The following is a 24,878-nucleotide window of genomic DNA, read 5'->3' as shown; positions in this document are numbered from 1 at the left end:
CTTCTAGCTCTGAAACTTCATGATTCTTACCATAGTGTATAGTTCTTGTTATATATTGGTTCATACATTTTTTTTTACACATTGTACATATTCAATGAATAAATAGTCTCTACCACAGTTGGCAGAAGACTGGGTAAAACAAGATGCACATTTTGATAAGGATTGAAACAAAAGCTGAATTTAGCTTTAATCCTTGCTTTCTCTGTCCCTTTATAGTAACTTGAATACAGTTTTGCTTGTGTATATTTGAATGTGCTGAAAGTGTAGAAATTTAGCATTAGTTCAGTTCAGGGACAGAATTCAATATTTTCCCATGGGGACTGCTCACCTGCTTCCCAAACCAGGAGAGCTACTTTTCTGCCCCCAGCAGTTTCTAAGATCATAACATCAACCATATTGCTGGGTGGAGCTTTGAAGGCAGCATACGGTACAAGTACAACCTTAAGAGCTCATCACTTCTGTACTGAGTTCATACATGTAATGCACTTTCAAATAGCACTGATATGTTGCAAATGTCCAATAAGAACTAGTTCTTATTTTACGTTCCACCGAAGTTTTATATAAATGGAACTGGGAGCAGGGTAGGAACGGGGTAGTAGAGTTCCGCCAAAGGAGGGAAATGCAAAAGGTATCAAGAAGGGGGAAGGCAGGAATATACCAAAGAGTGTGACTGTAATCCCACTAGGACACATACTTCTTTAGACAGGAAGATATTCCTGCCATGACAGATGAGCCTGAGGTGCTTATACCCATTGGAACCTCTCCCTACACCTCCCACCTCCACCTTCAGCTGGGTTGGCTATCAAAGTGCCTTTTCTGGTGGTGAAGTTGCCTACCTCTTGTAGTCTTTTTAAAAAGCATGGTCAAGTTGTAGGAGAAATTCTACCATAGAAATGTATTTCACGTCAAATAAGTCATTTTTCCTGTTACGAATATTTGTGAGCATCTTGATATTTTAAACTACACTATCATATTGATTTTTCTTAGATGTATATAAATTCTGACAAGGTATAGTGATGATGTCGAGTAGTTTTAACAAAAGATTTAAATGTTGGTGACATCAAAAAACACATTTTAAAATAATGGAAACAGGTTTATATTCTAATGGATTTCAGGACTGCTACCCTTTTGGAAAGAAAAGATATGGGTATTTATGCAGGTATAAATATTGTTAGGGAGGGAGAATAATTATTCCTAACAGTAAGCATAATGAGGCTAATAATAGAAGATATGTCATCAAAGGAAAACGTTGACTTGTGAGAAAAAAAAATTACTCAGGCACTGGAAGAGATGACTTATAAAGCTTATAATGGCACTGGAATAAACCTTTTGGATAAGCACATTTTGTTTGATCTTTGTCAGTTTTTCTCACTCCATGCAACTTTGAGAGTCACCTTGGTGTAAAGTGGATGAGGGTCAAAGTAAAAAGAAAGGTTATAGTTTTCCACTAGAAGACAAAAATACAACAATAATCCCTCCTTCCTCCATTGTCAAAATCCTTCTTGTTTAAGGTTATTGGAATTCTTTATTTGGCTCCTATGATCTGTTGACTTTATCAGAATATTGTAACATGAAACTATGCAAACTGAAGCAATCTATTAAAAAAAAAGTCTTCCATTATATGGCTAGTTTCCAACTACTATTATAGCAGTAAAGCTATAAACATTTGAAATATTGAGATATGTATTAAAAAACTGAAATGTAGTTTTTTACCTTTATTAAACCATTCTGTATTTGTGTACTTACTATAAGTTACCTCGATGACAGTATTTTAGAGGAACAGAATCTACATCATCCATACATTTTCTCCTAGAGATTTTATTTTCCGGCAGGAAGCCAAATTGGATGTTCATCTGTAACCATGGTTTAATAATGAGTACAAAACTAAAGACTAGAATTCTTAATAGAGTTTTTAATGAATTAGTGTCTCATTTTTGCCTACAAATTGGTTCAAGAATACTCATTCTCAGTTCACAAAGTTGTAGGAAGATACAATGTGATAGTTAATTTTAACACCTTTTCTGGTAAAAGTGTTTGCAAACGTTCGGCACTCTTGTCATTAGTAATATAATACTTTTGCATTCTTAATAATATGTTATTGGTTTTCATAGAATATTGCGGAACTAACACTCGGTGAAGATCAGAGAATATTTAAATTTTATTACATGCTTGGTGGAAAATTGAAGTATACATTACTTGGTGTTACACATAATTTTTGAGAGGGTCCTATGCCTTAAACTAGTTATCAAACTCCATATCAGAAGTCAGGTTACTTGGGTACACAAAAGTGAGTTTCTTTGCCACAGCAATTGTGGTAAATTTGCTGTGATCATAGGAGACTATTACTGTATTGCGATTAGGTGTGGTTGCATTAAGCCCAAACTTTGTATGTTAGGCTGATACCAGTTTTGAATTGTATGGAACGACAAAATTTCTCCATTAGACTGCTTCAAAAAGATCATTGAAATGTTGTAGAAATGAAACTCCACAGTGAATCTCCACAGTAAGGAAAATGCTCAGTTTATTTCTAGATGGAAATCCCCAATTGTCACACCACATCAATCATCTGACATATAATCTGACTTCCATTGAGCTGGAATGTACTTTAAAGGTCAGGTCTCTGGATGAAGAATTTTAGCTTAGTGGGTTATGTAGCAAAGATGCCTAAATCCAGAGCACAGTTTTGGCATTGGCAGAAATAGCTTTTCTTCAAATAGCAGAGGGGAGGAAAAGTGGAAGATTATTAAACTCAAAGTCTTTTGCCTAAGCACATCTGCCTGTATCCTACTAATAAGTTGGATAAAGAAATAGAGGTTGGGATAGAACCACATTTATGGACTTTCATAGAAGATGCATACTAGAGTCCTGCAGGCACAGCTTATTTGGCCTACATTTAAAAAATTTAGAAAATGCCATATTAGAAAAAAAATTCCAGATATCTGGTTTCTCTTAATTGGAACCCCTGGCCACAATGGGCCTGTATTCACAAGGGCAGGGTGGTAGAAAGCAGTCTAAAGCTGATAATTGGGTGCTTTATTTACACGTGCTCTGTTATTTGTCATTCTCTTACATTCCCCAATGTCTTATACCCATGTTCCTTTTGCCTGCCTCATTCTGTAGGCATTGGGATTTCTGCAGTTTATGAAATTGACGCAATGAGCTTTTTGTTTTAAGTGGGCAAATCTCTTTGTTAGAAGAGCGTTGGAGGAAACTCAACGCTTCCCAACCGTCGTAAACCTGCCGTTTTTCAACCTACTTTTTCAGAATGGCCTAAAGTATGAAACTAAGTATCAAAGGATGGACCTTGTAGTCCCAGCTGTGCCACTACCCAGCCGTGTGACCTTGGGCGAGTCGGTTAAGCTCTCTTGGCCAAAGGTGATGAACGGTCTGTAAATGCACTTAATACCTGTTCCGAATATCTCACACGGCTGTTGCACAGCACACGAGATTTTAGAAAGTACTCCTAAGCAATTTTTAAACCGCAAAAACGCTTCCCAGCACAGGCGCCTGCTAACAGAGTGTGACACGGTGGCTTTAGAAGTTGGGTTACTGGAATCCGCTCTAGTTCCGTGCTGCTCCCACCTCCCACGCTCGGGGGTGGGCGAACGGAAGAAGATTCTCAGGGGAGGTCTGGAAAACTGGCTTAGAAATGCAGCGAGAAGTTCCTTAGCGGGGGCAAAGTTGTTGGCGGCATTTTTAAGTATCCAGAGCGACACACCAACTCTTAGCCGAGATCACAGACCCTGCTGCATTGCCACCGCGGGACCCAGTTCCCGCCCCACCCCCAGCTCGAAGCCGGAGCCCCACAGGCCTGACCTGAACCCTCCTGGCCGGGACCCCCAGACCGGAGGCCCCGGACCTCGCCCAAGTTCCCAACCCCCACAATCACCTCCCCCCCCGCCCCCCCCTTCCCTCTCCACGTGACAAAAGCCGGAACCGTCACTTCCGGCGGCGCGGGTAGCGCGCCTGCGCGGGGCGCCCGGCCTCAGAGAGCGGTGGGCAGCGGCACCGCACCGCCAACGGCCGCGAGTGGCGAGCGGCGTAGGTCCAGCTCCCGCGGCGGCGCCGCTGGCTGCAGTCTTGAGGGTGTGCGGCCGGAGAGGTCCAGCCCACTCGGCGGAGGGGCCGGCCGCCCCGCCCCCTTCCCCACCTACCTCCCTGGCACCCCCCGCCCGGGCTCGCGCTCCCGACGCTCAGCGAGGCTGCTTGGGAGCCCGGGGCTCTCGCGGAGGCGGCGGCATCGCCCCCGCATTCGGCCCCGCCCCCTCGCGCCCCGCCCCATCCCCGCCCTCTCCACCGCCCTCTGCGGGAGCCCGGCAGCTGCAGCGGAGCCGCGGAGCGGGCGGCGGGGTAGGGGCAGTGCGCTGGGGGAGCGCGGGATGTGAGGCTCGGCGGGCCGCAGCGCGCACGGACGGTCGGACGGGCGAGGGGCGGCGACCCCTCGCGGACGACCGGCCGCGCGCCGGGCAGAGGACTCGCTCTCTCGCTCGCCCTTGCGCGAACCCCGCGCCCTCCAGCGCGCCGGCGGGACCATGAAGAAGTTCTCTCGAATGCCCAAGTCGGAGGGCGGTGGCGGCGGCGGCGGAGCGGCGGGTGGCGCGGCTGGCGGGGTCGGGGCCGGCTCCAGCTCCGGTAGCTCGTCCGTGGGTGTCCGGGTGTTCTCGGTCGGCCGCTACCAGGTCACCCTGGAGGAGTCGCTAGCCGAAGGTATGGGCGCCTGGGGAGGCTCGGGCAGGCAGGTGAGGGAGGGCTGGGGTGTGGCGGTGGCTTCTCCCGGTCCTCGCCCGCCTCTTTCCTCGCCCTCTTGGTTTACTCTTGTCGGTTCTGCCTCCTGTGCTATGCCAGCAGGGGCTCTTAAAAAGTAGCTCGGGCTTTTTGCTCTGAAACCGGCTTTTCTCGCTGCTGGCAGCTCTGACCAGGGTACAGTTCTCTCATTACGAGTTCAAGTCATTTTCAGCCCTCCTTGACGCGAGGAAAGAAATAGAAAACGTCCTAGTGAGTGATGTGGTGTCATGATTGGACCAGTGACTCATTAGAGGGTCAGATCGTGCAGGATCGAGGCTCTGTTCTGCCAGCCGAGGCTTGGGCGGGAGTAGTGCGTTGCTATCTCCAAGTCTCCACCCGCGCCCCAGGGCACAGGACCCTGCAGCCCCTGGTGTGGAGCTGGGTTTGCTTCTGCTCAGTCTTCGGTTGAAAGACAATTTATTTTTATGTGGTGCGTGTGTGCGTGTGTTGGAGTGATACTTTGCCCCAAATTCAGTTAGTAGGTTGTTTTGGGGGAGCAGGTAAACTTGAAGTCCATTTGTCCTTGTTTTTTAGTATCTTTATCAGGGTACTATTCATACCCTTTCAATATGTCTCTTTGATAGTACTTTAAAGGGTGGTCAGAAAGCAGGTTAACTTTCAGTTGTGAACTTTTGCGTTCGGTCCTTCATTATCTTTACCAGGCTATGTCAGCGGTTCCAAGTCGCTTACAAGAAAGTTTACTCCATTAAAAAAATAAGGTCCTGCACTTTAGTTTTGAATTTCTTGTGTAATTGGCTTGTAGAAAATAGTTTCTCTTATTTATTGCATGCTTCATTTGATCTTTGAGTTTTTAATTGCAGGATATTACAAAATGAATACTTTAAAAAAATCGTGAGAAATTATTTGTTGATACATGGCCCTTTTACAATTCAAGGTTAAGAGAAAAGAAATTAAAGAGTAGTTATGGTTCTCTGAAAGTCAGACGTTGATGTGGTTTGGAGACCGTAGACTGAGATTCCACTTAGGGTTTTTTGAAATGCCATAAACAGTAGCACACTAGTGCAAAAGAAAAATATGAAGGCTTTGTCTATAAAATATTTAAAGAGAAAGAAATCTTGAATTATTTGGGGATGAGTGTCATTGTTTTGCAAGACATTGCCCCTAGTAATGAGCCTAGCCTAACTTAAAGAGGTGGGAGAAGGATCCTTAGCTTCTCAAAAGAATGAATATACGGTGATTGGTTTTGATAGACAGATTTACTATGCTATAAAATTTCCTAGCTCCTTATTATACATGGATTTCAAATGTTGGCTTAGATTGAGTTGTGGGTTTTAAGAAGACATGGCTATTAACTCACATGCTGTACTTGTTTCTGTGAATTGTAGTAACTAATTGAAGTGTGGCTTGAGTTGTATTAAACTCACTTTATTTCACAAAATCCCAGATCAGTCTTTTTATTTAGTAGAAAGAAAACATTGACGTTAAATCAAACTAGACTTTGGATTTGTGGCTTCTATCACTGCTCTAAACATATCCTATCATTACCCTAAGCAAGTCATTTTCAGTAAAAATTAAGTAATTTTGGAAAATGAAAATAAAAATGAATAATTTCAAAGGGGGAGTGCTCACTGAACCCCCCCCCCCCCCCCACACACACACAAATTCAAGGACTAATGTTACTGTTAGATTGTTCCACTAACTTTTGCTTTAAATTTTGTTATTTTTTTCTTAGGAAAATTCATAATTGAGTGCTAGGACAAAGTAGGAGCTGAAGAATCCCTTTTGGAAGATGGGACTCCCCCACTTAACACACCAGCTGCTGGACTAAGACTTTTATTTAGTCTTCTCTGAAGGGGAGGGGAAGCTTTCTTCCCTGTTTATTTTTTTTTTTTCTCTTCACACATACAACTGAAATTACATATATTCAGTTTACTTTTTGATCCTGACAGTTTCTTCTTATGTAAGATCCTTAATACCCTGTCTCCTTTCCAAATAATTTAGACAATTTAGACAAGATCTTTAAGCACAAGGTCTGGTTCACATTCAAGAATGATCATTCAATAACTGACAGATTTGTTGGGCTGTAAGATTAGGGCAAGTGGTTGTGGAAAGGCATTAGAGTTTGGAGTACCTTAATTGGGGAGAGGTATACTGTTGAGTGGGAAAAGGGGTAGAAATAAAGACAGAACTAAAAACAAACGTGATAGGTTTTACATTTTTTTGCTTTGGGTCCATGTTGTTTAAACAGGGCCAAGACTGTAGGTGCTGTGCTCTGAGGTGTTTTTGCCATGCTACTGCAAACATAGGCGTCTTGTTCACATTGACCTCTGCAGTGTGTGTGAGTCTTTAATAAATCTGGTATTCTTTCTCTCTGTCTCGTATTCTGTCTTATATTCCCCCTCCTTCTCTCTTTCTCTCTAAGTAATACATATTTATATATTTGATTCTTATTATTTACAGTAGGTATTTTTTGTAAAGTCACTGGGTAGTGAATTAGTGAATACTCAACCATTGCCCTTGGGAAATACAGGCATAGATACTGCAGGCCTCTGTTCACAACATCTTTGTCAACCAGTCAATATATACCCTTGGTTTATGTGTGTTTCTGTTTAAAGACTTTATATAGTATATATTGTTGACTCATTGAAACTGAACTCATGGCCAACAGCACTGTAATGCATGTCTAAAATGAAGCTTATCTAAAATGCGTATTTTCTTTGTAAGGGACATCACAACCTTCTTGAATTTCGGAGCACGAAACGACACTTTGCCATTATGCTTGGGGCCATTTTAAACTATGAAATCACCAATAAAAAGCACAAAAATGAGAAAAACATGGCACTAAACAGACCTCAAAAAGTGCTCTTATTTATAAACAAGGCAGAACTTCACATTGACTCCACCTGGCCTTCTCAAAATTGTCACTGCTGTGCTCATCTCTGCAAATGACCATGAAAATGCCATTGTATAGATTTTGGGATACAGATAAATTTTAGCAACTACATGAATTTATAAATATGGAATTCCCAAATAATGAGAATCAACTACATGTGTATGTATATATTTATGTATACATATACGTGTATATTTTTATATTATATATTTAATTAAAAATAATTAAATCAGAGGTATATTTATATGTTATAACTGAACTGTTGGAGGAGTTTCTTCTCTGAAATATACTTTGTAACATAGTCTCTACCTAAGTATGTGTATGTTTGAAAATGCTGACACCTTGCACCTTGTTAATTCCTGCTCAGAGTTTAGAGGACTAATATCATCATAGTGGAGCATTTTCATGTTTTGTTTTGTTTTGTTTTTTTTTTTCCAAAAACAGTTTAGTTTCAGGAGTACCTGCTAACCAAATGCAGCCTGTGCCTCTAGAAATGAGGTAGAGCCATATGTTAATTTTAGCTTGAAACAGTGTCAAATTGTCAGGCACATATAATTCAATTATATTGACTGTATATAATTCAATATCGCCTTTAAAGTTTTTATTAAAACGTAGGACTGGCTCTTTGGTCACATGCCTACATAGGCCTTCAGTGCTCGTCAGAGGATTTAATGTTGATTGGTAACAGGAAGAAGTTGGTTCTCAAGTAGGGGACTTCTTTTTCTAAACGTGTTTGGTACAAAGTGCTTAAAGAAATGGGGAACCTGGAGGCTGGGACACTATCCATAATTTGTTGAGATAATCTAATTGTGAGGTTATGGGGGTGGGGTATGAGTGGTATTTTGAATATGATTGCATGGGTACAACTTTCTGTCATGGGGATGGGGGTTGTTGGTACAGTCAGTACAGGTAATTGGAGGCCAGGAATTTACTACAGAATTCTGTAGAAGGAGCTCAGTAGCTCTCTTAGATAATTGCTTAGATTAGGGTGAGTTAATTTAGGCTAAGTGTTAACTGATTCTTACTGTTAATTTTACAGGAAGGTGGTAAAATACATTTGATTTTGCAATATAAATCAGTCTGAAAATGATGGATTTAAGCATGATAATTCATTTGCAGAAATTATCTGTGGGTGCCCAGTAACTTGTAAGTTGAAATTTCTAAGAGAGGACAGAGAGAGCACAAGGGGAAGATTTAATAAAAATATTGACAACTGTTACTACTCCATAACTATTAAATGCCTTTTATGTGTCAGGCTCTGTAGTAGGCACTGTTTATACAGTGGAGAACAAAACGTATTTCTTTGTCCTTACGGAATTTACAGTCTAGTATAGAAGATAAATATTAAAAAATCATTAAGTTAATGTAGTTAATTTTGATAATTGTCATGAGAAGAAAGCACAGGGTTTTTGTGAGAGAATAATTCAGTTTATATTGGAGGGTCAAGGAAGACCTTTTTTGGTATTTTACCAGAAATCTGAAGTATAAGAAAAGTTAGGTAAAGGCAGAGGTGTGAAGGTGGGGGTAATGTGGAGTATGAAGAGAGAGGTCTATATGTGGGTAAGAGTTTTAGGAACTGAAACATGCCCAGAGCTGCAGAGTATAATGATTCAGTCAGATGGTGGAAGGACCCAAGATGATGTTGGAAAGGTGACCAGGATCCAGGACTTTAGGATTTTAGATTTTATCTGAAAATGCAGTGGGAAGCTATTGAAATTTCAAATTAGGGCAGTGATATGCTCTGATTTGTATTTTCACAAGATCATGGTGATTATTACATAGAGACTGGTTGAGAATTATACAAATTAGATGGTTAAGATGGTGGCAGTGGGGATGGAGACAAACGTTACAGTGCTTAAATGGGAATACCTGGTGATGGTTTGGATTGGGGGGAGGGTATTATAGGAACTTAAAAGAATGACTTGCTTATGCAGCTCTTGGATTGGAGGTACCATTTGTTGAGTGGGAGAGTAGAGAAGGAACAGGTTTGTTTGTTTGTTTGTTTTTTTAGGGGGAAAAGGTTAGGAAGATACCCAGGAGTTCCAGACATATTTAGTTGGGATGTCTCGGAGGAAATAAACGTCATGTGGGATCCTGAGTATATGGTCTGGTACTCAGCAGAGGTGTCTGGGCTTAGTGATCTTTTTTTTTTTTAGTTTATTCATTTTTGAGAGACAGAGAGAGCACGCGAGAGAAGGGATGGAGGGGCAGAGAGAGAGAATCCCAAGCAGGCTCCTCACGCCCGGCACAGAGCCTAATGCAGGGCTGAAACTCACCAACCTTGAGATCATGATCTGAGCTGAAATCAAGAGTCAGATGCTCAACCTACTGAGCCACCCAGCTTCCCTGAGATAGGTATTTTTGATAAGTGAGCATTTGGCTGTTATTTAAAGCCCTGGGACAGGATAATGGAGGGAGAGAGTACAGAAGGAGAAGGCTCACCGAAAGACTCTGGTAGAACATTGGTCTCATACATTAGTGTTCATCAGAATCATTTGGAGGCCTTGGTAAACCACAGATTGCTGAGCCTGACCTCCAAGGTTTGATTTCATATGTCTGGGTAAGGCCCATAATTTTCATTTCTAACAACTGGCTCACTGATGCTGATGCTGCTGGTCCAGAAACCACACCTTGAGAACCACTGATTTAGAGTAAAAAAAGGAGCTGCCAGAGTTATGAAGAATACCAGGAGAATCTGATGCCTTGAAGAGGAGGGAGTGGACAATTTGAGAGTCATCTTGATCATGTTGTTTGGCCAGGCACTCACAGTTCTTCATGCTTAGCTTTTTTTTTTTTTTTAAGATTTTATTTTTAACCAATGTCTACACCCAACGCGTGAAGCTCAAAATCAGGCTATTTCCTGATAATACTCTTTGCTCCAGCTACAGTATGCTCCATTCCCTGTTGTTCTGTGACTGAATCTTGTATCTTGCCTATCACTACCTTTGCCTGTGTAATCCTAGTTGTCTAACTGCTAGTTATGATCACTGCCTTCTTCCTGAGGACATTTGTAGCTATTTATTTGCTTTTTTCCCCTCCCTCTTCACATTTAATCTTTTGTTTTGAGATACAATTATGGAAGCACGTGGAAACACTAAGGTGGTTATTGTTCCTGTCTCATTTCCCCTAGCAGATAGTAAAATTCTTGAGGCTAGAAGTACTATTAATTGCTTTTTGAATCACACAGATTGCTGTGTCATATCATGGACCTTCAAATTCTTCTCAAAGGAAATGATTTTTTGGCTTTTTTTTTTTTTTTTTTTTTTTGTGATGAATCCAGATGGAGTTCTTCAATAGAATTTAAGACCTATTTACAAATTGAGAAGCACCAGTGAAGGGCTCTTTATTTCTTGTCCCATCAAAGGTCTTCTGCTTAGGTCAGGGGACCCTGAATTTTCTCCATTGGTGAAAGAAGACTTTGTTTTGTTTTGTTTTGAAACCTGCACATGCATGTTCACAGCAGCTTTATTCATCAGTCAAAAGCTAGAAACAGAAGGAGTCAACAGTGGCATATGTCAATAGTGGCATAAGATGCACCTTTTTTCTTTTAAATGCGAGATTTATTTTAAAAAATTTTAATTCCAATATAGTTAACATATAGTGTTATATTAGTTTCAAGTGTACAATACAGTGATCCAATGGTTCCCTACAGGTGAAGACAAACTTGAAGACAAAGTTTAAGGCAAAGTGTCATTTCTGTTAGCTTCCTTGAAACAACAAAGAAAGAACAGTTGGATGCCCCTTTATAGTTATTTTTCACTGTTGACATATTTTTCTTTATTTAGCAAAGGTGGCTAAGTTTAAAAAAGAAAAGTATTGTTACATGCAATTATGAAGTTTTTTAAAATTTTACTTATTTTTTAAAATGTTTATTATTTTTGAGAGAGAGTGAGCACGAGTGGTGGAGGGGCAGAGGGAGGGGGAGAGAGAGAATCCTAAGCAGGCTCTGAGCTGTCAGCATGGAGCCTGAGTGAGGCTTGAACTCATGAATCCGTGAGATCATGACTTGAGCCTAAGTCAGACACTTAACCGAGTCACCCAGGCACTCAATGAAATTGTTTTATATTGTATAATTGATTTTGACAGTGAGCTTTTTGAGGGCAGGATCTTATTTATCTCTGTATCTTCAGTATTTTGTCCAGCAGTTTTGTTTTTGTTGTTGTTGTTGAATTAAACTCTCAAGGAAGCATTGCTTCCTTTTTTATAACATAGAGTTAATATTTGTTATGGAGATTAAAAGGTAAAGTGTGATATTAACAAGATAATGTGTGACAGTACCTAACCATACATGCCAAATCTTTCAATAAATGTAGGCCAGTTTTAGGTTCAGATTTGGTTATAAGCTTTCAGTGAAATCTGCTTTTGGAATTATAGTAACTTGCTTGTAGTTTAGGTATTATATTTATCCTGAATTGAGTATCACATTTATGTTTGTAAAAAATTTGAATTATTTTAATGAGATAATTATTTTATAGCATTTAGCCACGTACAGTTTTTAAGTTTCAATCAGTTATATAGAATAGCAGCGTATGCTTTGACAATGAAATGAAAGTGATTTGTAGCATTACTAACACATGCTTCTCTTTCAAATTATGTTATCATAGGGATAGCTCTTTGGTTACAATTTTAATTGCTATGTTTTCTCTAGAGGTGGCAGTTTTATTCAAGGGCAAGATACACTAAAGCAATTCCCAATTTTCAATTTTTTGAAACCAGTATAGTGGAAATTATATATTATCTCCAAAAATGGTTCTAAATTGCACCGACATCAAATTTCTTTGCTTTCAGCTGTCATCAGCTTTGTGTGGTTAATATTGATGTGCTCATGCTGAACAGTTTGGAAAGGTTGTCTTTGATTATTTAAAAAATAATAGAAATAAATTAATGTTTGTTGGCATTTTTCCATTATGGCATTATGGGGTCTTCAGGAGGGGAAAAATACAAAAGGTACTTGATGTTGTTTATATTAAGAAACATAACTAGAAGGTGGAATTACTGTTTGTCCTTCGATTGATTTTGGACCTTCTTTAGTGTTCTTTACTCATCCTGTAGATTTTCTTGGTTCTCTTTCAGCCTTTCTTTTCCTCCTTTTGGGCAAAACTTGAAGTAGAACATAAACATTTATTAGAATCTATATGGTAGCTATCAAAATGATTAAAGGCTTGACTTGGAATTCTGAAATTAGGAGTCTTGAGTGGCGATTTCAAAGCTACAGAAAGGTTTCATCACAGAGTTGAGACTGTTTATTCCTTGCTTTTATCATACCTCCATCCATCTGGTGAACCATTTGTCTACCCACAAGCCTACTATTTTTAGGAAACTTGAGTTGGGAAGTTGAGTGGTTAATGACTGAGCTGTTTTAAATAGTTGGGCATTTAGTTAATTTGGAGATTCTCTTGTCTGTGTGTATCATCTTTACAAATGAGATCAGTCAGCACATTTCTGCTAACAATTTGCGTCTCTTTGAAGGAGAGTGGTTGGTTGTTAGGCTTTTTACAGATATGCTTTCTTATGGAATTTTTGGTTTATCCTAGTCTTGTAGAATTCCAGTAAAGTTTAAGGGCATAGTTTGGGATGTAGCCTTTAGAGAGGCATTTTGCAGTGAATATTAGTTTTATTTTTTAAATTTTCAAATGTCTTTACTTTTTATTTTTTGTGTGAGAGAGATATACAGAGTTGAGTGGGGCAGGGGCAGAGGGAGGGAGACACAGAATCTGAAGCAGGCTCCAGGCTCTGAGCTGTCAGCACAGAGCCTGATGTGGGGGCTCCAACTCACAAACCCTGAGATCCTGACCTGAGCCGAAGTCTGACCCTTAACTGAGCCAGCCAGGTGCCCCGCAGTGAATATTATTTTAAAATTTGAAACAGTTGTTGCTACTAGTTTGCCTATTTTAACATTTCATTAAATCTTTGAATTGGTGTCTTCATGGAGGCAACTATTAAAAACAGGCAAAGCTGGGAGTTGGGCCAGCTGATATTCCCAGTTACGCCACTAATTTGCATTGTGACACTGTGACCTCTGTTTCCTCAAGAAAAAAAATGAAGTGGATGAAGATGAATCTGTAACATCTTTTTCCATTTTAGCATTCTCTGATTCTATGTAACTGATCCTTATTGCTCCTCTGATAAAAGAGGAGCATCGGAAAGGAGGGATAAAGAGGAACAATTCTAAGATTGAGACCATAATGACAGGATTGTGTGTGATAATCATGGATTTGAGTTCTTTGACAAGCTTCAGTATAGATTAGTAATTTTATCCCACAGTATACCATTATTTCTTAATCATTGTGAAAAATTCTTTTCTAGGAATTTGCCTTTTGTAGTACACCTTGAGATAAGGGGATGGTCACTCAAAATCATGTGGCATTTCAGAGTACTATTTAGTTTCAGAGGATATGCCACCTTAATTGGTTCTTTTGTTATTTTAATAGTTTGTGTTCTTCAAGTGACTCATAACCTGTGTATTTTGGAGGGCATCTGAAAGTGAAGAAATTTTCATGTTTTTCAGGTTTTTATTTGGAAAAATGTGTAAGGAAGGGTTATGACAGTGTTTGCTCTGAGTTCTTTATTGGATAGAAAGCTTACCCATGAGGTGTGTGAGGAGTCCGTTACTTTTTGTTTCCAGTGCTGTCAATTCTAGTTTGGGTCCTTAATCCTTCTCAGAGAATTATGTTCTCATGCAGACTGTTCTTCCCCTTGTAGGCTCTCGACTCCCAAATCAGCTCTTGTATTCCTTTCAGTTTTTCTTCCTGAAATGGACTTCTGATCATTTGCCTAACTATGTGAATACACGTGAAATACAAACTTGTTACCATGGGGTTGGAGGCGGTCTGCAGTGTGACCCCAACTCCCCTCTAGTCTTAATCTCTGGCTGTAACCTAGGTGTGTGTTACTGCACATGCACTTGATATTTTCTACACTTTGCTCTTGCTTTTTCATTCCTGTTTGTTATCTTATGTTGTTACATTGCCTAGAATGCAGACACCTGGCTCCCCACTATTGAAATGTATCTTGCAGGATACATTTATATATATAGTTACTTTCTGGCAGTCTTTATTTTTCTATGAAACCCTACTCACAACCAAATGGGTGTAATTATTATGCCTTCCTTTGATGCTCTGTATAGCAACTGTTGCTTATATTGCACTTATTTTTCACAGCTTTGCTCTAGTCCAAGAAAACGTATAATAAAAAGTTTCCTTTACTGCAAGATTTAAAGTTCCATTAAGATTTGGCTTGTACTCATCTTTTTTTCTCTAGCAGTGCTGTACTCATGATAGGTATTCAGTACATTTGTAAGAGATTTAGTTTTCAAATTGAAAAGCAGCCAGAAGGCCTCTAAACATATAAGACAACTGGATAACAATCATGTTTGACATATCCAACAGTTTAGTTGGTATTTAGGAGCAGGTTGGCCCCGTTTTTCAAGGTACACCCTTATATGGAAACTAAAATAAGTAGATAGAGATATTTGATGGTAATGTTGGTACATTATCTTGGTAAATGAAAAAAATACTGCCGGTTTTATTTTTGGGTTCCTGGCATGTTTCATTTCTGTAGTGATTACACAAATAGTACGTCTTTGTTTTATGGATACTGCATTGCTCTTCTTACTAGTGTGACTCTCAAAAATGTTCTAGCCTGAGTTCCCTTGACCCATGTCATCTTTAAAGAAAGCCAGTACTGTGGGGCAGAGAGGGCAAACTGAACAGGCCTAAAGTATGTGCTCTGAATACCGATTCTTAAAGTAACAATATTGGAGATGGTCAACTGGCTATGGCTTTTGAGTGGTTGATAGTTTACCAAGGCTTAATGGGACAACTGGTATGTAAGAGAATGAGAGATTAGGAAGAAGGGGATCTTATATGTTTAATGCTCTGGGGTAGAAAATACTTGATTATTACTCTACGGGACCCCTCTAACCAGTGTGTATGGTATTGGGGGTGCTTTTCTAGTTAGAGACACATTCAGTTTTCTTTTTGATTAGGGAATTTGTAAGCCTGGAGTAGCAGATCAGAGGGTAGCAACTGAGTCTTTATGCAGTTTTGTTAATAACTGATCATTATCACACTCAGCATTCTTCTATTCCTCCTTTGGTTTTCTGGAAGAGAGGTTTCTAACACACCACTTGTCTTGCCTAATTGCTGTGTTCACTTATTTTCCTTAATTTTTTATGGCTGGATCATTGTTAAGACTGGCTGGAGCTTTTTACATATTTAAGTATTCTCTTTTGAATGAGATTGTCAGTGGTTAGTCTAAATTTTATTATTCATTCTGGAATCATTAAGATACTAGTATTAAAATGACTTACATGTAATATATAGTGAAATATTTTGCTTAATGAATGTTGTCAGGACTCCTTTACTAGGGGAGTGGGATTATGCATCACTGGCCATGACCCACTTTCTCATTCTCTGGCCTGCATAGCAGAATCTCTCCTACTGAATGTTAATGGTCTATTCTTTGTATACAAAAAAATGATGCCACTGACTCATGATCAGTAGGACATGTGTTTTGAGTTATTTTTCCAGAAGTAGGATGGCTATATGCTCTCTGTGCATAGGCTTTTAATAGTCTTTTCTGTGAGCAATAATAGAAGATTGTTTGTAAGATAGTGAACTTGTGTTGTAAGTAATAATGTAGACCTGAAAAGGTTTTGTTTTGTTTTGTTTTGCTTTGTTTTGTTTTGTTTTGTTTTCTTACCAACTAGCCTAGTTCAAATCCTAGTGAATAGTTAACTGGGTTTTTAAATCTGTTAATTTTTTATCTTTCAGTAAAATCCAAAGGAGAAATTCTAAGGATCTCAATCCAAACTGATATATACTTTAAAACATATTGGGGCACCTAGGTGGCTCAGTATGTTAAACATCCAACTTCAGTTCAGGTCATGACCTCACAGTTTGTGAATTCAAGCCCCACTTCGGGCTCTGCACTGACAGCTCAGAGCCTGGAGCTTGCCTCAAATTCTGTGTCTCCCCCTCTCTCTGCCCCTCCCCTGCTTGTGTTCTCTTTCTCTTCCTCCCTCTCTCTCTCTCTCTCTCTCTCTTTCAAAAGTAAATAAATAAACATTAAAAAAAAATAAAGCATTCTGAAGCTAGCTGTTATGGATTTTGTTGTTCAGCTCACTGAAGTGAGAACTTAAGAAATGTTGAAAATCTGGGGTGCTGGCTGGCTCACTCAGTTAAGCATCTGACTCTTGATTTTGGCTTAGGTCATGATCTCATGTTTGTGGGTTCAAGCCCTGCGTTGGGCTCTGCACTGACAGAGTGGAGCCTGCTTGGGAGTTTTTCTCTTCCTCTTTCTCTCTGCCCCTCCCCTGCTCTCATGCGCATGTGCACGCACACTCTCTCTCAAAAATAAACATTAAAAAAAGATGTAAAAAGTTGAATATCCATGGTTTTTTAAAAAAGTATGTGTTTGTTTATGTCACTCTGCTGGTAGTACTCTGTCCATAAGGAATGTTGGAGTTTGCATGCTTTAATGTTCAAAGTTGGATGTAACTAATGTCCATAAATTTCTCGTATGAGAAACTCATGTTATGGATTTAAGGTTCATATTTGTTCTCACCTTAGAGTAGCATCTGTCTTTTGTTAGTAAAGGCTATATGTATTTTAAAAAGTTATGATGGGCCATTATGGATATTGTGAGCTCAGTTCATTGATTTTTACTTTTTGGAAGGCTAAATATAGGAGTGGGGGTGATGGGTGGTATACAAGAATCTGAATTGAGGGTAAGACCTTCTCAGCTTCCTTTATAAAATATTCTTAAATATTATACTAACTGGTGTTATTGGACTAACAGTCTTTCTTTTATTTATTTAAAAAAAATTTTTTTTAACGTTTATTTATTTTTGAGACAGAGAGAGACAGAGCATGAACGGGGGAGGGGCAGAGAGAGAGGGAGACACAGAATCGGAAGCAGGCTCCAGGCTCTGAGCCGTCAGCCCAGAGCCCGACGCGGGGCTGGAACTCACGGACCGTGAGATCCTGACCTGAGCTGAAGTTGGCCGCTTAATCGACTGAGCCACCCAGGCGCCCCACAGTCTTTCTTTTAAAATGCTAGTTAGGGGCGCCTGGGTGGCTCGGTCGGTTAAGCGTCCGACTTCGGCTCAGGTCATGATCTCATGGTCCGTGGGTTCGAGCCCCGCGTCGGGCTCTGGGCTGACGGCTCAGAGCCTGGAGCCTGTTTCAGATTCTGTGTCTCCCTCTCTCTCTGCCCCTCCCCCGTTCATGCTCTGTCTCTCTCTGTCTCAAAAACAAATAAACGTTAAAAAAAAAAATAAAATGCTAGTGAATCATTCATTAAATTTCCCGTAATTGTAGCTTCAGTTCCCTCATTTAACTGGGAGAAAGTGGAGTAAGTGATGGCCCCAAAGTCACACTGTTAGTGTTGGTTGTGGAGGGAGGAATTTAGGTCTCATGACTTTAATCTAGCACTCTTTCCACTACATGTGGCCTCCTTAATTGACTCCTGTGTACATACAGGCCCTGGCTTTTGATTGGAGTCGGGACTTCGAGCAAGTGTAAAGGACTAGGGGACTTTTAATATTCTGGAGGCAGCTGGACTATTAATGGGTGTCTGCATAGTCTGAGGTGTAAGGAGGTATTCCCAACCTCTTTTGAGTTAAAGCTTTCCCCCATTGCTTTTTCCTAAGGCCATCAAACCAGTTGTTTGAGTTGTCAACAGTTGTTTAAGATGACAGGGTTAATTTTAAGAAGTTTAAAATGCAGCTTCCCCCAAATGAGGCTGTTGTCTCCGCGTAGAAAGGTTTGATTGTAAATGAAATAATGTTTGTGAACTGTAAAGTAAGTAGTATAAAATCATATAACTTTAGTTTCTTCAGTTGAATGTAGCATCACAATATCTAGGACCTCATAGAGAACAAAGAGAGTGAAAAGAAGAAAATAGCTCAGCTCTTACCTTCTACTTCTTTATGTTCCTAGTTCAAGGTTATGGAGCTTTAAGGCATAGTGCTGTAATATCAAGTCCCTTTTTTGCATTTCATTTAACAAATTTGTGCTACATGTATTTAAAATAAAAAGGAACAAGGTTCCATCAGATTTTTATTTTATTAGATCATAGCACAGATGCATTAGACTTACACCTGGAACACAACTTCTGAGTGTTTGCAGAGAAATAAGTGCTTATGGCATCATACAACAATTTTCTTAAAAATGACATGACATTGCTTCTATGATACATGTGGTATATTTTTATACACATGCAAGTGAAAAGTTAGAATAGTTCTTGATACATGATTTGTAAGTATTAAAAGAACATTTCTTAATCTTTTTCATAACATGATGGAATTATCCCCATTGTTATCAAGAAGCGTATATCTAGTGTCTATATTTTTCTGAGTAAGAGAGCTTTTTTAAAAAAGTTGAGGTATAATTGATATAAACATTAGTTTCATGTGTACAGTGTAATGACTGCATATTTTTATAAATTGTGAAATGATCACAATAAGTCTGATTAACATCTGTCATACACTTTTAACATACTTATAATTTTTTCTTCTTGTGATGAGAACTTTGGAGATCTACTCTTTAGCAACTTTCAAAGATAGAATACAGTATTAACTATAGTTGCCATGCTGTACATTTCATCCTCAGGACTTAGAGCTTTTTTATGTCAGAGTATATTCCCCTAGCCCCCCATTCTACCCCTAACATTTGTTTCTTCTTTATTTCCAATTTTAGAGGCTGTGTCCCTGATTATCTAATCTTTTTTCTTTCTCTCAGTTACCTGGTTCTTCTTCTGTTCTCTACTTGTTCTTTAATACTTACTATATCTCATTTCTGCTCAGCATGTAGGCCCGTTTATTGCTCTCATCTTAAAAGGTAAAACAAAAACAGAACTATGTGATCTTTTGTGTCTCTTTTTTTCTGTCATTACTTAGCTTTTCTAAAAGAATATGCCTCAGTAATGGTTCTCAAAATACTGTGTGTGTGGGCCCCAAGGGAAAGGATCCCCAAGGCTTTTTGAGGAGAACTTTCAGGTCAAAAACTATTTTAATGATACTACCAGGACGTAATTGCCTTTTGCACTGTATTGACATTTGCGTTGATGGTTCAAAAACAATAGTGGTGTAACCTTCTAGTACCTTAACACAAATCAAACTGTATTAATAGTCACTGTATTCTTCACCATCATGTGCACTCAGTTTTTTTTTTTTTTTTATGCCAGTTTCTTTTAAGAACATCCTTGATGAAGCTGTAAAAGTTCTATCAATCTTGGCCTCTTAAGTATATCTTTTTTTTGATTGCGGTAAAATATATGTAATATAAAATTTAACCATTTTGACCATATTTTTCATTTTGTCCCTAAATATTTACTTTTGAGAGAGAGAAAATGGGCACGTGCCACAGCGTGTGAGCAGGGGAGGGGCAGAGACAGAGAGAGAGAAACCCAAGTAGGCTCTGCTTAGCTCGGACCCACAAACTGTGAGATGACCTCAGCTGAAACCAAGAGTTGGACACTTAACCAACTGAGCCACCCAGGAGCCCCAACTGTATTTTTCATTTTTAAGTTTATAGTTAAGTAAGTAGCATTAAGTATATTCACATTGTTATGTGACCATCACCACTAACCATCTCCAGAACTTTTTTGTTTTCTCTAATTGAAATTCAGTACCTGTTAACCAGTAGGTTAATATCCTCTTTTTTCCCAGCCTGTGGTAAACACTATTCTACTTTCTGTCTCAATGAGTTTGAGTATTCTAAGTACCTCTTATAAGTGGAATCATAACAATATTTGGCCTTTTGTGTCTGGCATATTTCACTTGGAAAATGTCTTTAAGGCTCATCCATGTTGTAACATGTATCAGAATTTCCCTTTTAAGTCTGAATAATCAATCCATTGTGTCTATCACATATTGTTTATTCATCCATCAGTAGACACATTTGGGTTGTTTTTGGCTATTGTGAATAACGCTTCTATGAATATGGGCACACAAATATCTGCTCAAGTCCCTGCTTTCAGTTCTTTTTGGTATATACCCAGAAATGGAATGTGATACTTCTGTGTTTAATTTTTTGAGGAACAGCGTACTGTTTTCCATAGTAGCTGAATTTTAAAAAATTACCACCAGCAATGCACAGAGGTTCCAGTTTCTCCACATTCTCACTAAAACTTGATATTTTATGTTTTTTTAAAAATTTTATAATAACCATTCTAATGGGTGTGAAGTGGTATTTCATTGCAGTTTTGATTTGTATTTTCCTCAATGTGATGTTGAACATCTTTTCATGTGCTTATTGTTGGCCATTTGTAAGTACACATCTTTTTACTGTGTGATGAAATGGGAAGTGTACATAAAACACTGCTGCATAATGAAGTATGGTGGTATCATTGAGGAAGAGCACTTGGGTGTTTGAGTTGTGTCCTGGACTAGCTGCTTTTTCCATGGAACACCATTTTTATGTGAAAGAATGACTGACAGGCCGTGGTTCATTTATTTGGGTATTCGGTAGACATTTTCTCTATTAAGTAAGGCTGTCACATCAAGGAAGACACCTGACAGATACATTAATGATGGACTTTCTGCTTCCAAAAGAAAATCAGAATTTTGGGAAATTGTATTTACCATTATGAACTTGACAGCTTCCCATTAATTAGGCTTTTCTTAGGAGATAGGTGATAATATTAAGAAATGTGATTTTTTTTTTTTTTGAAAAAAAATAAAGGTGTAATGGAAGATCTCCTTACCTCAATGAACTGATATTTTTCAAATGTATGTATGATGCTACAAGTAACCTAGTACAAGATTGACCATTAGATTTTAGTTTAACAGTGCAAGAAAATCAGTGATGCGGTTTTTGATACTTGCAACTAACCTTGAAGATACTACTAATTGTCATGTTTTGCTGTAATAGCAAAGAAGAATATCCATAGTTATTTGAAAATTCTATTAAGATGTTTTTCATCTTTCCCTCTCTATGTGAGGCTAGATTTTGTTCAGATGCTTCATTAGGCCAAAACAACATATCACAGGAGATTTACTGAGAAACAGTTATGAGAATCCAGCAGTATTCTACTGAGGCAAATATTAAAGAACTTTACAAAAATGTAAAGCATTGCCATTTTTCTCTGTAAATTTATGTTTTGAAAAATACAGCTGTTTTCATAAAAATGTTATTTATGTTGACAAGTAATATGTTTATTATTTTGAATGAATAAAGATTAAAAAATTCTCTTTAATTTCTAATATGGTAAATATGGATTGATATAACCCACATGAGCAAAAGCTCTCTGGGATCTTCAATAATTTTTATGTCTGTAACAGGATTCTAAGACCAAAGGGCTTGAGAATTGCTGGATAATGTATAACTAGCAAAACTGTCTAATACAGAATCCACTAGCTACATGTGGCTGCCACTTGTAATGTGGCCAGGGTGAAATGAAATGCATTGTAGATGTGAAATACACATGGGATTTCAGAGCCTTAATGTGAAAAAAAAGACTATAAAAGATTAATATTATAATATTGCTTACATGTTGAAATAATAGTATTTTGGATACATTGAGTTAAATAAAATGTAGTATTAAAAAGCCACTGTTTTTGTCCTTTTGAATGTAGCTACTAGAACATTTAAAATAGCATATGTGGCTTACATTTTATTGGACATATATTGGATAGTATTGGTCTGTAGCTTACAGTTTATTGTGTGGACTCTATACTTTGCAGTTGGGGTAGTTCACCTGGGGTTCATTGATATCCATGTGTGTTTTTCTTAGGTGAGGGATTTTGGCTTTCATTGTATTCTCAAAGGGCAGGCACATGACCAAAGTGAAGATAGGAACTGGAGACAACTTTTGAGTTGCTGCGTTGTAGTTACTTGGGTACTGCTAGTGGCTTGGATCGGGGGTGGGGGGGGTGGGGGGGTGGGGTGGGGGGGCGGAATCTCTTTCTCAGTGTTTGGTAGGCTGGGCAAAACCTGTGGTACTAAGGGTGTAGTGAGATGCATTCTTGGCTTCTCACGTTGGAACTCTGAATGAATGTTCACACAGAAATGTTTTCGTAGAGAGTCATTAAGGTATTACAGTACTATAAATACTAGACTGCAGGTTTACCTGAGAAACCTAATTATCAATTAGGATTGTGTGGGAAAATATTCTGCCAAAGTGTAGATATAAACTGTCAGAGCACAATCCATACATTTCATGTGGGGAACACAATCCATACATTTCATCGAATGAGGACATTTTTTAACTTGAGCATTCATAGAGGTTGAAAATAAAATATTAAGCATGTATTAAAGTAAAGTGGTAATACATGAAGTTATAGGATGCTTGCTTACTCTTTTCCCATAATCATAAGGGGGATGATAGAAATAAGCCACTGAATTGGATAAGTGAATTAAATGGTTGCACATTTTCCTTGAGTTAGATATGTGATACTGTTTACGTTAATGTTGTCAGTTATCATCAAGAAAGTCTTCGTGAAACAATGAAATTTCAGGGCCCACTTAAGTGAAAAAAGAATGCTGGACTGAAGGCATTTCAAATATGATTATTTCATTTCAACCCTTTGTACCTCAGTTATAATTGCCCATTTTATATTATTCATCAAAATGTGCCACAATCATTTATTTTTGTCTTTCTACCCCCAGAGACTATAAACTCACACATACAGTGTCCTACTTAAAATGTGTTCCAGAGGCTTGCACAGCCACTTATTAACATTTGTTGGGGGGGGGGCGGGGAAGGAATAGTCTCTATCTGATGGTTAACTAATTGCAGTTTGGGTGAGATGTATGAGTATGGTAGTTGCGTGAAGAGGGCATTGGAGGCAGTCTGAGAAAGCAGATGATGGGTGTGGAGTTGCAGAGTTTAAGACCCTATTAAGGGGAACTTGGAAAAGTTGAAGATGTAGTTTTCTGTACTTAATAGTCATAAGGCCAAGGAGTCCCAAGAAGAGGTTAGCATAATGTTCAATCTGGGGAGAAAAGACAAATTTAATAGCAATATATAAGAATTGGCTAAAATTTGGTGCTTTTGATTTCTGATATTCTGATGAGAACTAACTTGTGGAATGAGTGAGAGATGATTGAGACCGTAATACCCAGGCTTTGGATTTATGAATGGAGGAGTTTTGAGATGTAAGAAAGGGAGAAAGAAGTAGTTAACTCAGTTCTGAAAAACAAAACAAAACATTAATTCTAAAATCTGTCTTTTCCACTGTAGGAAAGAAAATGTGGATGGGGGAGAGACGTCCTCACTGGAAATAAAGGAAAGTCAAAAGATAGTGACTTCATCCCAGTCTTGTCAATGGGACTTGCGATGAAGGCACTTAGGGGACTGGCGTTAGAGCAGGGAAACTCAAGAGGAATATGAATGTCCCTTTCTTTACTTGAATGGCTGGTTTTATATATATTAATTTTTTAAAACATTGTAATTTTGGAGAGTCTTACTCTCTATAACACACTGGTTATCAAACTAATACGTATATAAATCCCCTGGTGATTTATGAAACTACAGAGTCTTACTCAGTACTTCTGGGTGGGGCCTGAGGTTCTGTGTTTTGTAAGCTTTCCAGCAATGCCAGTGTTGCTGTTGCCACAAGTCATATTCTCCTTTTGACTGTCTCCTAACGGGGGGAGAAAAAAATACCCCAAAAGTGACCAGAGCAGTTCATGAATACAGCCTCGACCTACAGTGGGGTTACGTCCCGATAAGCCCATCGTAAGTGAAAATATGTCAGAAATGTATTTAATATGCCTATCCTCCTGAACATCATAGCTTTGCCTAGCCTACCTTAAATGTGTTCAGAACACTTAAACATGAGCCTATAGTTGGGCAAAATCATCTACACAAAACCTATTTTATAATGTTGAATGTTATGTAATTTATTGAATACTGTACTGAAAGTGAAAAAAGAATGGTGTATTGATACAGGATGGTTGTAAGTGTATCAGTTGTTTACCCTTGTTATTGCATGGGCTGGCTGGGAGCTATGGCTTGCTGCCCACTGCCAGCATCACGAGAGTATTGTTCCACATACACTAGCCCGGGGAAAGTTCAGAATTCACAATCTCATGTATACTCCTACTGAATGCACGTTGCTTTTGCACCATTGTAAGGTTGAAAAACTGTTGAGTTGAATCATTAAAGTTGGGGATTGTCTGTATCTGCTTTATTAATGGCCTTCAGAACAGATATTAGTAGATAGCAGCACTAATGTAAAGGTTCTCATACTTCGACTGGGGTACTTATTGAACAGATTCCTGGACTTAAT

The 24,878-nt window shown here is 38.8% G+C and overlaps 1 protein-coding gene across 4 annotated transcripts in view; it reads left to right on the top strand.

Moving 5' to 3' along the window:
- The first annotated feature begins 4,403 nt into the window (after positions 1 to 4,403).
- BMP2K (BMP2 inducible kinase) overlaps positions 4,404 to 24,878 on the top strand; it is a 129,215-nt gene continuing 108,740 nt past the window's right edge. For all 4 annotated transcript variants that reach the window (XM_042936111.1, XM_042936109.1, XM_042936110.1 and 1 more), the window contains exon 1: positions 4,404 to 4,707. In XM_042936111.1, the coding sequence (XP_042792045.1) occupies positions 4,533 to 4,707 (175 nt within the window). In that variant the 5' untranslated portion in view covers positions 4,404 to 4,532. The remainder of the gene's footprint in view (positions 4,708 to 24,878) is intronic.

This window comes from Panthera leo, chromosome B1 (assembly GCF_018350215.1).
Source record: "Panthera leo isolate Ple1 chromosome B1, P.leo_Ple1_pat1.1, whole genome shotgun sequence".
NCBI lineage: Eukaryota > Metazoa > Chordata > Mammalia > Carnivora > Felidae > Panthera > Panthera leo.
This window is presented reverse-complemented; position numbering and strand designations above follow the sequence as displayed.